Source organism: Scomber scombrus, chromosome 1, assembly GCF_963691925.1.
Source record: "Scomber scombrus chromosome 1, fScoSco1.1, whole genome shotgun sequence".
NCBI classification, from domain to species: Eukaryota; Metazoa; Chordata; class Actinopteri; order Scombriformes; family Scombridae; genus Scomber; species Scomber scombrus.
In genome coordinates this window covers 15,441,408-15,456,321 of record NC_084970.1, presented here as the reverse complement: position 1 = coordinate 15,456,321, position 14,914 = coordinate 15,441,408, and the positions used below count along the sequence as shown (strand labels likewise).

The 14,914-nt window shown below is 40.2% G+C and overlaps 1 protein-coding gene across 1 annotated transcript in view; it reads right to left on the bottom strand.

The window, feature by feature from the left end:
* Positions 1 to 14,914, bottom strand: part of LOC133982449 (intersectin-2-like) — a gene marked incomplete in the record, with an annotated part of 32,843 nt that continues 17,929 nt past the window's right edge. The window contains 25 exon segments of the mRNA XM_062421504.1: positions 1 to 2,355; positions 4,082 to 4,255; positions 4,399 to 4,482; positions 4,587 to 4,669; positions 4,775 to 4,893; positions 5,052 to 5,201; positions 5,615 to 5,677; positions 5,872 to 5,955; positions 6,094 to 6,177; positions 6,344 to 6,442; positions 7,065 to 7,248; positions 7,383 to 7,489; positions 7,782 to 7,903; positions 11,565 to 11,759; positions 11,883 to 11,979; positions 12,170 to 12,291; positions 12,408 to 12,438; positions 12,615 to 12,781; positions 13,121 to 13,176; positions 13,975 to 14,108; positions 14,110 to 14,139; positions 14,142 to 14,171; positions 14,332 to 14,429; positions 14,432 to 14,582; positions 14,719 to 14,840. Of these exon segments, the coding sequence (XP_062277488.1) occupies positions 2,207 to 2,355; positions 4,082 to 4,255; positions 4,399 to 4,482; positions 4,587 to 4,669; positions 4,775 to 4,893; positions 5,052 to 5,201; positions 5,615 to 5,677; positions 5,872 to 5,955; positions 6,094 to 6,177; positions 6,344 to 6,442; positions 7,065 to 7,248; positions 7,383 to 7,489; positions 7,782 to 7,903; positions 11,565 to 11,759; positions 11,883 to 11,979; positions 12,170 to 12,291; positions 12,408 to 12,438; positions 12,615 to 12,781; positions 13,121 to 13,176; positions 13,975 to 14,108; positions 14,110 to 14,139; positions 14,142 to 14,171; positions 14,332 to 14,429; positions 14,432 to 14,582; positions 14,719 to 14,840 (2,735 nt within the window).

Here is a 14,914-nt window from a genome sequence, read left to right as displayed (position 1 = left end):
AATTTGACTTTAGAAACCCTGATTCATTGCCGTGTAGAGGCCCAGGTGAATACAAACAGCAGGTACAGACTCCAGTCTGATCAGCTGTGAACAGGCAGTCTGCATTAGAGAGGCCATAAACTCAGTTAGCACAGCAGAAGTCAACAGCTGCAGGAAATAAAATATCCAATACAACAAATGACAAACCCCCACACACAGATAGACAGAAGGTAGTCCAGTCTCTTTGCACATTGTCCACAAATAGAAATAAACATTGAAGTTAATACAAGACTTAAAAACTGTTTTGTTGATTGAATGACAAACGAAAAGAATACATGTAACAAAACAGCAGGCTTAACAAAATTACTAGTGACCTAGCCTACTTACAGTAAAATTCAGAGAATCATCTAAGATATTATATTGCTGTTCAAAAGAATATCAACATCTGTCTACGAACACATCTTTTAATATTTGACATCACCCACGTTCAGAACAAACCCAGTGGATACCAGCTGATTATCCAAGATGACACAGCAAAGCCGCTTCTAACCTTTGGATAGTCACACACGCATAAATTAAGAAATAAATACAACACATTTTCATTAATATCCAGAGCACCAGCCGGTGGTCAGAGTTAGAAAGGAGACTGGGATAATAAAAACAAGGACGCAGAAAAGTCAAGCTACTACATAAATAACTGGCATGGGCAGATGTTTCTTTAGGGCAACTACTTGAGGCAACAGAGACGGGCAATATTGTCGTCTATGAGGTCGGCCTGAAGAAAGACTGAAATCTGTCTCGCAGGGTTGAAGTGTAAAGAACAATCACATAAGTGAGAAAAAACAGTTTAGTATTGGAGACAAAACTGCCAATCTGTGTCACTTCAAATGTTTACCTCATCTAAGCCTTTTACACTAAAAAGGAAGAAATAACTGACTCTTTAAGGAGGACAAAGTTCTGCTACTTTTTTCAGACTTTGCCTCTGCATACTGATAAAAAGGTAAAGAAATAGACTAACACTAGACTCCCATTATTCCAGTACTGTGGTGACATCATCCTCCCAATGAAAATAAATGATTATGAAACTGTGATTTCTAAAATTCTGATTTACATTAAGGCCAAGAGTTTTGGTTAACTCCAAAAGGTGCAGCATTTCAAGAGCCCTCAGCTGAAGATCTTTACATTGGTAGACTCCAAAGACACATACGCACGCACACACGCACACACACACACACACGGCAGATAAACGAAATAAGTGTTCAGTGTTATTACAGACTCAACCCAGAACTACACATCCTGAGATCTTCTATCTACAATAGTAAACTGACTCCAGACTGACAAAAACACTTCATCCAGGTTGTCAACGTTACTGTCTGTCCTCTGGATCTACTGTTCATGAGGCCCTTGATGTCACTGTGAGAAGAAGACCCGACAGCTCATGATCAACGAAGGCAACACAGCAGATCAGCAGTCTCTTGAACAAAAACAAAAACTCTTCAACACATTCAGATCTTGATGATGGTTAAAGTAAAACATTGAAAACATTGTAAATGAGCTTGGCTGAGCAGACTTGGCAGAGTCTAAAACACTGAAATCAGTGAATGCTTAATAACTGACTGTTATTACTGAGTTTAGAGGAGATCAAAAACCTTTATATTAATAGTTTTATTGCTTTATTAGTAGCACTATAACTACTTGCTTCTAAACAGCTTTTGTCCAGTTCTACCTTCCTCTGAAGATCATAAATTATTACATCCACATTCAGCTTTATGACACAATATATCTCCACTGTTTAAGAAGACATGCTGTAGTTCTTCCTTTTATCTCCTTCGGGGTGTTTATGTTGCTCAGGTGCAAACTGCTGCAGCAATAACGCTTCCCTTTCCATCTGAGGTCATCATCTGGGAGAGAAAAAAAAGAGCCCTTGCTCATAATAGTTGGTGCAGCTGATGCCACACAGACCCTACTTCTTAATGGAGGATCAGAAGACGTATTATTAGTGCTGGTAATTATTAAAATATTAAAGCGTGCAGTGTGAGACACAGTTCAGGAATGTTTTGTTTGATATAAGTATCTTCTTGAAGCCCATTTGAAGCACGTAGGTGCATGTGATGGGAAATATTCTAGTTTGTTTATGTGAGAAAAAGCAGCTTGTATTATTTGGTTAGCTTTTCTTATTTGGATGTATCAACAGAAGACAGTTCTTATTTCAGTTCATCCTGCGTGGCTATTTGCTGTTGAAGAGCTGCAGGTCGAGGCGGACCCACACTTCCCCTGTTGGAACCTCGTGCAGCAGAAGACGTCGCGTCACTGATCCCTTGTTCTCCAACTCTTTTTTGATGGTTGCTACGGGAACCTCTGTCCGTCCCAGAAAGTCTGATAGAAGAGAAGAAATGTGAAAGAAGCAGATGTGTAAGGAGGAATGATTTTTTTTATGATTTGCAAAGATAACATCAGCCCTGTGAATCAGAAACAGCATACAACATCCCCAGTTTTGCTTTGCCACAAAAAACTGGGATCAACCAAAATAACCGAAGTGTCTTTCTTTGAAATAAAAAGACAAAAAGAAACACTTTGAGATAAAGTGCAAAACTCCCAAACAGTGATCGTGTTTTCACTTCCACATTCATAAAAAGACATATGCCTTAATTGAGAAAATATTTTTCTGTCCTATTACACATTAGAGCTGCAACCATTAGTTGATTAATCGACTAGTCAAATCATAATTATTCTGCAACTATTTTGATAATCAAAAAATTGTTAGGGGTTTCTTAAATGTGGAAATGCTTTTCTCGGTCTAAAGTCATAATTAATTGAATATTTTGGGGTTTCGGACTGCATGTCGAACAAAATAAGACATTTAATCCTTACATACTGTTCATATTCTGACTCATAATTAGAGTCTAGAAAAGACATCGACAATCACTATTTTATGCTCCAGGAAAACATTTTATATGCAATGATGAATACAACAATATGTTTGAATGCTGATTTTTGAATTTTCTTAATAACTACAGGTCAAATTTGTACATTTCCATATATAAAAATGTCTATAAGCTTCACAAAAATAAAAAAATAATGCATTTTATTTCCATTTTCGTATATTCTGTGGGACACATTAAGAAAAGTCCAGATAAAGAAAAATGTGTGTAGGGTGTTTTTAAAACTCTCAAATATAAAAATGGGTCAAATTTGACAGTATGTAAAGCTGCGTTCAGACCAAAAGCGTCTGACGCGAATTGAGCAGCAAGTCCACATAGAAAATGAATGTAAATGGCGCAATCACACGCGATTTTATATCAGGCGGCGCGAATGAAGCGTCTGAAGCGAATGAATGAATGAGTGAATGAATCAAGCGTCTGAAGCGGGGCGAATAAAGTTGGAAAATTTGAACTTTTCAGGCGGCATCGCGCCGCGACATCCAATCAGCGGTGAGTTTCTCCCGACGTCACAAGCGCGAATGAAGCGATGATCAAAAAATGTATATTTATGATCAAGCGGCGCGATAGAAGCGATTCAAGCGATTTTTTCGCGTCAGACGCTTGTGGTCTGAACGCAGCTTAAGGGTTAAAGGTGTCACCTTGTGCTCTAGGATATTGTGACATTTTTTACTGTGTTCTGATGTTTAAACGACCAACCAATTAAATCAAGAAAATACATATGCATATGTATTGTCACTATCAAATAAAATAAAAATAAAAATTCACTTGGCAGATAAATCGATTATGAATTTGCAGTTCTATTACACATGCTAAATTACATTCTTTGCTATGCAGCCACTTTTCCTAACTTTGTCTCCCAATCCAAAAAAGAACAAACTGCAGATGTCTTCCAGTTCTTGAATTTACCGTCTAATCATGGATGTGGGTGTTAATTAGATTTTAACACAACTTTAGATGAAAACTGAAGAAGAAAAAACTAAACATTTCATAAAGTGTACACAAAAACACACACTGACAGTACAGTATGAGCTCCAATGACACCAAGGCTTAAGCCACCACTATGAACAAAAAAGCATACGTGGAGATTTACAGAGAAATTATTAGGAGCTACTGGTGAGCAGAGAAGACATGAAAAGGAAATAAACTAGCAGGTGACTGACCATCAGGTGAAAACTGGTCCTTTTCAAGGATGGTGATGCAAAGGACGTCCTGGTAGACGTCTTTGATGTGAAACTGACAGTTGAAGTTCCACTTGGGGTGCACAGTGTCGTTGATGGTTCTGGACGTGAAGACCTGAGCTCCCATTGTCACCTCACAGTAGGGATTACTTTTACCTGGAGGGATGAGAAGAGTAGGATAAAAGAGCAGGTAGAGGAAAGGAGAAAAGACTTGAGATGAGGTAAAAAAAAAAAAAAAAAAAGGAAAAGAAGAGGAAAAAGGCAAAGACATCTTGTGACATGAGTGCATTCGTGCTCACGGTTGGGTTTTGCTGCTTTAAGTTCAGTGGCCTCCAAGATGGTTACAAGGAGTCTGCCGATCCCGCTCGCCTTAACAGTTCGCGCTGTTCACACAGACACACATTGATTAATCCAGTGATATCATCGTATTAATGTGGTATAAATGTGTGTGTGTGTGTGTGTGTGTGTGTGAGAGAGAGAGACGGACCTTGATAGACTTTGTCCCTTTTCTTCTTTTCTGTCTCAATAAACTCTTCAGATGCAGCCTTGATCTTCTGCACCCACGCTGTCCTGAAAACACAAACGCACACTGCAATTAGGAAAGGCCACCAAACTGTGAAAGGCCACAAATGTGTGTGTGTGTGTGTGTGTGTGTGTGCGTGTGTGTGCAGCTACCGTTCATTGATGTTGTCAGTCTTGAGTATGTAGACTCTATCGATGTGCGAGATGTGGAAGGTGGGGTCGTCACTGGAAGGATCTGGCAGCTTCACCAGAACTTCATTTAGCAGCACAGGCTTCACGAAACGAAAGATGTCAAAAATAAACGAACACAACATTAAAAGAGACTAATTAAAAATTTATAGTGGAACTGTGAGGTTCCACTAGTATTTAAAAAAAGAAAGTACAAAGCCTTGTGCTGCCCCAAGAGGAAAACATTTCCGCTGTTTCTTACCGGTTTGTACATCTTGAGCTGTATATTGTTCTTGTTGCTGAACAGTTTATCAGGTCCAGATGAGGTGAACTGCTTGGACGTGTGAGTCAAAAGCAGGAAGTCATTGAAGAGGAAAGCCCACAGTTCCTTGTTGCTCTTCACTTTGTACATCTGGAAAGATGTAACATCAACAATGAATCAGTACTTACAGTATGACTACAAAACACAATTACTTCTACAAAAATGTTGCTTTTAACTCTGTGATGAGGCAGGTCAACTGTTCAGTGTCAAACCACAACACCACTTCAAACAGTTATGTTCAGTTTATTATTATATTAATATATTTTTTCATGGAGATCTCATCACTTTTTAAGATCTTTTCTGTTTGATTTCCTCTCAAGTGAACCAGCTCACTGATCAACACAGTTGAATTTTCTTTACTGACCCTGCCGCCTGGTCTCGTTTTCTTTTTAGATTAAAAAAATGTGAGATCAGCGAGATGAACATTTTGTGGGAATATGAAGACTGGCAGTAAGTTATTTACTGACTCCAGTCAGTCTCAGAGATGCTACTGTGTTACTCACCTTTCCGCTGTGGAGCAGCTTCCTGGGGCCCAAACAGTTGGTGAGAGAGTCAAAAACCAAGTGCTGTTAAAAGAATGAAACTGAATAAGGAACCTTCATTGGGTGGAAAATGTTTGTTTCTATTAGTATTGCAGTTTCTTTCTATTCCATATTCCATAACATATAAGCTAATGAATCTAATGCTATGACATTGAATTCATGTCAATTCACATAACTAAATAAAAACTAAATTGTGAGTTTATCAACAAGCTTTATACCTCAGCAGCTCCTTCACACTGTACGTGGTTCTGAATCCATTCCAGTCGGTCAGAGTTTTCCTTCTCTCTCACGCCTTCATTCACCTATTCGACACAGTAGATCAGTTACAGAAATGTCATACACACTGAAAGATCCACACAGGACTCAGAACAAAACAAACAAAAAATGTAATTAAAATAATGAGTGAGATCATAAATGATAAGATGAATGGAGAAATGAACCTGTTTACAGAGATCCTCTGCCCTCTCCAGAGCCTCTTTCAGAGGACCTCGGTCAGCATGGCCCTCTGCAGTGCACTCCAGGATCTACACATACACACACACAGACACACACACACAATTAAATACACAGATTCTCCCACAAACGAGAGACAAAACATTCTTTTGTTCTAATTACACACAGTAAGGTCAGGATTGGACCACATTAATGAGGAGTTCAAGCACAGACACGCTCATGAACACGGAGGCCTACATTTTTGATGTGCAGTGGGTAGCGCGTGATCCTCTGCATGGGTTTCAGCAGGAAGCTGGACAGCGGCATGCCTTTACACCTGTAGTCTGTGGCAATTTTCTGACGAGGATAAAAGACACCAGTTAGATTCTTGTTTCTACTTTCTTGTATGTGACAGCAGAATATCTACAATGTAAGACTTCAAAAGGTCTAAAACACTACATGTGACGATGTTTTACAACTAATTTTAACACAAAAAATGGATACGACAGATAACATGTATGATTTGTCATCAGGGGTGCACCGATCTGATATTTTCAGTTCCAATATCGATACCGGGACTCTGGGTAATGGCCGATACTGATACCCGAGTTCAATCAATAAAATGTATGCTTCATTGTGTAGAACATCAGGCCTGACTTGAACAATGCTTTCCAAACTGTGTAAAACAAAATGTAACAAATACATAGAGACATTTGTTGCTATGTCATGAGTTTTTATATATGAAAATAATGCAGGTTTGAGTCAACATTTGACTGATATCTGATATCAGTATCGGTGCATCTCTGTTTGACATCAATGTTCAGAAACTATAAAAATACTGAAAAGCACCACAGAAAGTAATTAATAAGGACATGAATGTAAACTGGGTGTTATGAAGCATATATTGGAAGCATAAATGGTTCTACACCCCTTCTTCATTCCCTTGCTCACTCCTCCCTCAGTCTCCTCGTCCGCCTACCTTGAGAAACTCCTTGAAGTCCGGCTCGTTGTCGGTGCGAGTCTGGAGCAGCGTGGCTCCATTGATCTGGCTGGAGCAAAACATAATGTAGGGCTGCATGTGGGATAGCTCCGCTGCCAGGACGTCTCCAATCATCTGCACCGGCATATTATCCCCACCACTCTTCTGACGAGCATGAAGCGACCTACACACACGAAACAAGCAGCACTGTTTGTTTGTGCAGACACACTCACAGCATTGCAGCTGCACTTGTACATTTAATCACCACTCTGTCAGTGTGACTGTAGATCACATTCAGTCGGTCGATCCCATATTTACTTGAGAAATGTTGTGTTGCAGGGTATCAGATCTTTCCAGTTGACAAAGATCATATCCATCTCATTTTCATTCAGGCGGCCAGACTCCGACATGGGGTTATAGAAAACCTACACACACACACACACACACACACACACACACACACACACACACACACACACACACACACCACACACACACACACACACACACACACACACACACACACACACACACACACACACACACACACACACACACACACACACACACACACACACACACACACACACACACACACAGATCATATTTGCATAAAAACACAATTTTCAGTATGTAAATGTACTTGGTTGATTTATGTTTACAGACTGGAACTGTTTATGCTTCAATTAACTTGCTGCTTCGATATGTGTGCATTACCTCTATCACTGTACTCAAGTCTACCACATATTTTTCCTCAGTCAGTATCAGCTCGTGAATGTAACCCTGTCTCTTCTTCTCCTGGGGGCTCAGCGTGTCCAGGCTGTTCAGATTTGCACACCCTGCAGGAGAGGACGAACACACAAGACGGGCTTGTAGTTACTGTACAGAAAACAACAACTACAACAACAATCCAGTCAATGCTTCCACTTCAACAAAACCACAAGACACTACTTAACAGCAACACCTAAGCACTGCATATACAGTACTGCCTCCTGCTGGAAAAACCTGGCGCTGCTTTTAACTCTTCCTGCTCCTACTTCTCATTTCAATGTGCAAATTTCTGAAGCTTTCAGAGGGGAGGAGGGAAACAACAAAGGGGGAAAACAGATCAGCACAAACACACGCACACATTTACCTGATGCAGGGTGCCCATTTGCCCAGTGTGGAAGTCCCACACTGGCTGACTGTTGCTCACCCACTGACTCTGCCTCTCTGACTTCAAACTCATCGTCTGTCTCATCCCAGAGGTTTAGAAAGTGGAATCTGCTGTGTAAAGTCATCGTATGTGACCTGCTGTTTATCTTCTCTTTTAGTAATCGTATTTTCTTCCTCTTTCCTTCTGCGTGTCCAAGTATTTTATGCAGTTGGCAGTCTGATTTTCTAATGCTTTACTGTCTGATCGTATTCTGTCTCTCCTGTCTGTTTTGTCTCTATCACCTTCTGTGCTGTTATCTTCTTATTGCTGGTATGAGACTAAAACTTCTCCTGGACTTAAAAAAAAAAAATCTGTTTGTACCAAAACAGGAAGAGGGATTCCTTCTTTCTTACTCAGCCCTTTGACACACTTACAGAGTGGATAAAGCTGAGTTTAAAAAAACAAACAGTTTTCAGCGACCACAGAAAAATCATCAAAATTGTTGGCTTTTTAAAATCAATATTATGATCAATACAATAAATACATATTAATGATTGACTCTGCATCTCGTTGAGTACACATGTACGAAAAACAGTTGCAAAGGTTGTTCACATATCAGTTCATCTTAATCATATGTACTGTGTTGATGATATAAACACTGAACACAACACATGCACACGTCTACCCTGTTGAAGTGAACATACTTTCATTTCACAATAATAATTTAACACTTAACGGTCATCTCAAACAAATCTTTAATGTTTTTTTTATATCACAATCAGGAAAAAGAAACATCTTCAAAAATAGTCATGCCATCTTGTACAATAAATGTTTTTATGTATAATCAGATCCGTTGTGCTCACAGCTCCCTGTCAGTGTGGTTCACACAGTTTTCTCGCAGCCTTTTCGTTTGAAATCTGAGCAGTTTGTGGCAAATTGAGCCAAAAACCTCAGAATTAAAATGAAAGCAGAAAAAGTGGCCAGCGCTTTAGCAGCAGTTTCCTTTCCTTGCATTAAGGTTCATCATTACAGTTACAGTAATTTGATAATGGTGCACTGCAGACATCCATGCTGTACTGGGATGTTTCTTACTTAACTCCTCGATGTCAGTTTACCTCAGTACAGAGTCAGTGTTCCTCACAAGAGGCCTAACCTCTTTCAAACTTGCATAGATTAGTTTTCACTTGTTGACCTGAAGGAAATGTATCCACAATGCTGATGGTTATGATCATTATGCAACCTGCAGTGGACACTAGGAGCAGACATGCATTCACTTTGTGCACAAACAAAAACATTCAGCCAAAACAGCATCAATATAAGGTGCAGCAGTCGATTTTTACAATCACCACTGAAGGCAAAGCTTATGGCTTTAGAAGAGTTAGCCATATGGTAAATAGTCGCTTCATCTCACTTCACAACCACCTATTTCCTTCCATGTCTGTAAGTGATAACAGCTGAGCTGACCAAATTATGGCTTTTAAACATAGAGGACAAAATGTACCAATCTACTTGTACAATTTTTTGTCTCATTTAGGTTAAAGTGAAGGTTTGCGAAGTAAAATCAAATGAAAAAAGCACACTGCAAAAGGGTTTTAGTCAACAGAATTCAAGGAGGTGAAAGCAAAGGGAAGTACTTCTTAATGCTCCAAACATCTCTGAAGTGAAGATTAACTACAATTTATTATTTTTATCACACTCCCCACTCCAATTTCTAACTCAGTCCTGAGCGACATCATTATTATTATTATTATTATTATTATTATTAGTATAATATATTACTTTTTTAAACAATTTATTTGATAAATAAAGCAGGTCAAATGCCAACTTGTTCTGAGTATGTTAAAAGACAAGTGCAAAAGAGAAGGGCACGAGCCCAACTGCAATAAAGCTGCATTCATTCTCAATATCCACAGGCTTATAAATTAGCAGGATATTCTTCGTCAGTATAACAAGACGTAGAAAGTGAAAGTAAAACATGCCAATTATGTATGAATAAAGACATCTCTCTGAGGAGAGACAGACAAATAGTGGACTTTGAGATAGCTGAACTCCAAAAAATGAAGGGGAGGATGAAAATGGAAAGAGTGGATATAATTATTGAGAAAGAGCAAGAAATGTCAGAGCTGAGGAGGAAAAGAAGAGGATGTGGGATGAGGGATGGAGGAAAATAAGTGTCAGGAGGAGCCACAAAAAGACCCACTATCCTTCTACCTTTTCTGTATCATGAGTTCACATTCAAACAAAGATAGAGTCACTCAAGGCACTGAGGCTTTAGCGATTCACTGAATCAGCACTGAGTCATAAGAAAGCTCACAGGTACCATCTCACAGTCTGCGTCCCTGTCAGTCACACTCAGTCACACACACACACACACACAGTAACATTAGCTCAGTGGGAGTTAGTTAGTAGATTGGGGTGGGGGATCCAGACACTCCACCCTCTCAGAGCAGTGTGTAATAGTGGGTTTCTCTGAAGTCGGGAGGAGGAGAGGAAGAGGAGGAGGTGGAGGACTTTTTACCACCCTAGAAGGAGAAAGAGACAGGAGCCGAGGAACGGGGAGAAGGGAGACACAGATTGGGAAGGGAAAGAAGGGAGGAAGTGAGAAAAGAAACAAGGTGAAACAGTCAGTGAGAAGAAAGGATACTGTACACAGATGAAGAAATGGGTAGGTGAAAAAATATTTGTGATGGTGGATGGGGGGCGGGGGGGAAGTCGCACACAGTGGATGAACAAAGGATAAGAATTAGTCAAAGAGGTTTGAAGCAGCATGCAGGTCAAGCATCTGTGTATTTCATACATGCATACTGGATCGTCTTTTGTGTGGTCATGCACAATTTCCAGTCACAATATAGGTTCAGTTACAACTATTCAACTGTTTCTGTAGTACAATCTCAGTGTACTGAATACAGATCATTATGTTTTAATTTATCCTAACCAGTTTTACTTATATTTTTTATACAAAGCTCTAAATTTAGCTAAGTATATAACAATGTGTGCAGGTTTCCCAGGGAATCGGTTAGTAGAAGTGGACAGTGAATATCCAAGTTCTGAATTGTTCTCACCTTCCCAAACATGCAAAAGTAAAGATGATTTTGATCAAAACACTCCAAACATGCTTGATGCAACTGATAAAAGAAAAACTTTTAAAACACACAATACAGTCTTTTTAAATCAAGCATATTCACGCTGATTCACAGAGTATTTTCTGTCTAGGTAGCGTTTCGAATTGTAGCTCTCATATGTGACGTGAAAGATGCTCGTTAGGTGTCGATGGTGCACATTAAATGGCTGCTGCTTAAATAGAGTTCTGCTTTGTACCCATTAAAATCAATAAAATATGTTCATGTTTAAGGGATTGTACTTACACTGCTGGCTGGGGTCGCAATCCGCTGTGGTCATTTTAACGTAATTTGTAGGGAACAAGCCAGTGACACCGTTGAGCTCTCCTTTCCACCAATCAGGATCGTTCTTGTCCAGGACGTTGATCAGCTGACCTTTGGAGAAGCTCATTTCGTCCTCGTTGGCGGCCGTGTAGTCGTATATGGCGATCACCTGACAGACTGATGGAGAAGAGAAAGCGAGTGTGTTTGTATGTAGGAATGTGAATATTTCTTATAAACACTTTTATTTTGCCACATTGTTGGTTCATGTGTATTTTCCTGTACGTGTGTGTGCATTATTACCTGGTTGGGGTGCTGGTGTGGATTTGCCGCTGTTGGATCCCAATATTTGTACATTAGAGGTTGGGAACCAGCCCTTCTGACGTTTTTTACCTCGAGCCTGGAGAAGGAGATAAGATAATAAAGACTTCTTGAAGATGTTCACCAGACAGCAAAGATGTTAGCCAACAAAGACAAACACACAACTCATCACCAGAGAACGGGATCCTCTCTGCCACAAACCTCTAATGAACAACACACAGACCTGCTACAATGATGTGGGGTCACAGCTTCCAATAAACAAAACTGACCTGCAGTTCTCCGAGCCACCAGCCAGACGCGTTCTTGCCAAGGATGAGGATGAGCTGGCCAATTTCCAGATTCAGCTGCTCGGGCCCAGTAGAGGAGTGAGCCCTGGTCACCTTGGCTATCTCTGCCCACAAACACAAAGACATAAATGTAACTTTAACATTTTGTAAAGACTGGGAACAAAACTGTGTTTGAAATTTAAAATTAGAAAAAAAAAAATAAAATAGATGGTGAGCTTACCTGGCTTCTTCTTTCCAGATGTGCTTGACACCTGAAAAAATATAAATAATGTGTCTTTTATTTCAGCAGAATTGATCTTTATTTAAATCATTTAAGACACAAAATACAGAAAGTGAATAAAATAACCGGCACAAACAATATAAAATAATCCATCATCCATTAGACTGCATTATACTAAACTGGTTTATCCCAAGGTGTAGTTCTTACATCTGTCTCTTTAGGTTTGACGTAGTTGCTGGGGAACACGCCTGTGCGGTCGCCGATAGAGCCGTTCCACCACTCTCCCTCTTTCTTGCTCACCAAGATCACATCTCCCTCACTAAACGTCAGATCAGCAGTCTCTGGAGACTCATAGGTGTACAACGCCACGTATTCTGGAGAGGATAAGGGCATGTAAACGAAAACATTAAGTCATTGATGATAGTATAGCTTAGGGTAAAATCTAGACAGGTAGACACAGATAAACACGTACTTTATTTACCTATGAGGGAAATATAGATTATATTACTAAGTTGAGACACAACATATAATTCAAAACCAGGATAAAACTAATATTAGATGCCATCTCAGTCCCTTAAATCATTGGACAACCATTGTAAAAGGTTAAAATATGAGCTGGATAAAACCTACACACATGAAGTAACATATGAAGAAAAATATTCACAGCATTTTTCAGTTATTATAGAAGGCAGCAGGGAAATGTGTGGCTATACCTTCCAGCTGCTGGCTGTCATTACACTCTGAAGCATCAGGAGGGGAGCTCTTCATGCTGTAAACACAGAAACCAACATTAATACACTTGTTCATTAAAATACCCCGTGAAGTATTCCATCCATTGCTTATCTGGATTTACCAGTGGCAAGCAGCAATATTGAACGGAGTAGTACTGACTTTTTTTTTGTTTGGTCAGGCACATCCTCAAGCTCCTCCCAGAGGAACCTGAGGCATTCTTAAGCCAGATGGGATCTTACTTCTTCCTGTATGCTCTGTGTTTGCCCTGAGGTCTAAAACAAGTTAAACATGCGCAGAAAACCTCCACAGGGAGGCGTCCAGGAGGCATCTGGATCAGAGGCCCCAACCATGAAGGAACATGAACTAGTTCATTTCAGCCGGAATGAGCAGTGGTTTTACTCTGAACCTCTTCCTGTTATAGGTATTTTCTGTGGCCTGAATACCTCACATACTTAAATAGTTTCCACACCTGTTCATGCAGGCACAGTCAAACATGTTCATATCATTGTGTGATTGATGCATGTTTTCTCTGATTTCCCCTGAGATAACAAGCATCCAACCACTACAAAATGGTATGGAAAGTTTGTCCTTCAGGCTACTTTGTTTATGTGTGATTACAGAAGTAATGTGAAAAAACGGATTGTGACAAACAGGAAGTGTGTGTTTTTGTGCTTGACTGGTTTTTGAGATAAAAGTTGCTCTATTGTAAGAAAATCTGTATTAGCTTAATAATTCAGCTATCGCCTTGTGACTTCGCTAGACTCGAAGAAAAAAATGAATTCAAAAATCACGTGAAATGAGGCTTGAAGATTAGCCTGAGAAAAGCAGGACTTACTCTGAACTCTCCTCTTCACCCAGCAGTGTCACATATGTCTTGGGGAACCAGCCCTTTTCACCGTTCAGCTCTCCCAGCCACCAGTTCTCCTGCTGCTCCAGCACCTGAATCACATCGTCCTTATTGAAGTTCAAAATGGTTGTCTGTCTTTGCTGTCCAGGAGGCGACAGGGCCTGTGCAAGCAGGTTACCAACCACCTGCTGACAGATGCAAAGCAATGAAGACAGGACAGTGAGTATTTGAGTGTTTGTGCAGACACTGAAGAATGACCACCATATTGTGGGTAAAGAAAGTGTAATAGCTGCTCCAGTAACACAAAGATCTCCGGTATAAGGTTACACTCTACAAATTTCTCACCTGTCCCTGTGTCTCAGAGGGTGCTGGGTTTGGAGAATGTGTTGGCGTGAAGGCAGACTTTGTCCCCGCTGCTTTTGGCAGCTTCAAGGACATTGGACAGCTGTGACTGAGAGCAGCACTTTAGGAGCAGCAGCATTATTAGCTCCATCTGATGGAGCCACTCTCTCTACGTAGCTCTCTGGGAACCAGCCCATCTTCCCCTGTTTGCTCCCATACAGCCAACCCTCCTCCCTCTCTGTCGTCTCATCAACCTGACAGCAGGAGACACAAAGATTGTTACTTGATAAAGATGGAGAAAATCTGAGGAAAAGTTTATCTTTCCTTTCTTCTTTCTTTCATTTGAAAGAATTTGCCCCGGCCCTTGTGAGGCATCATTTTCGTTCTTACCTCAATAATATCATCTGAGTTGAAACTGAGCTCTTCGTGGTTTCGTGCAGTAAATGGGTAGAGTGCTCTGAAGGATGTGAGAGCCGCTGACTTCCTGTGATGTGTGGCCCTCGGCTGCCCACCTAAAGCAGCATGACAGGAATCAGAATTGAGGCTTGAAATGTGGTTTTAATATGCAATAAAACAGGAAGTGTAC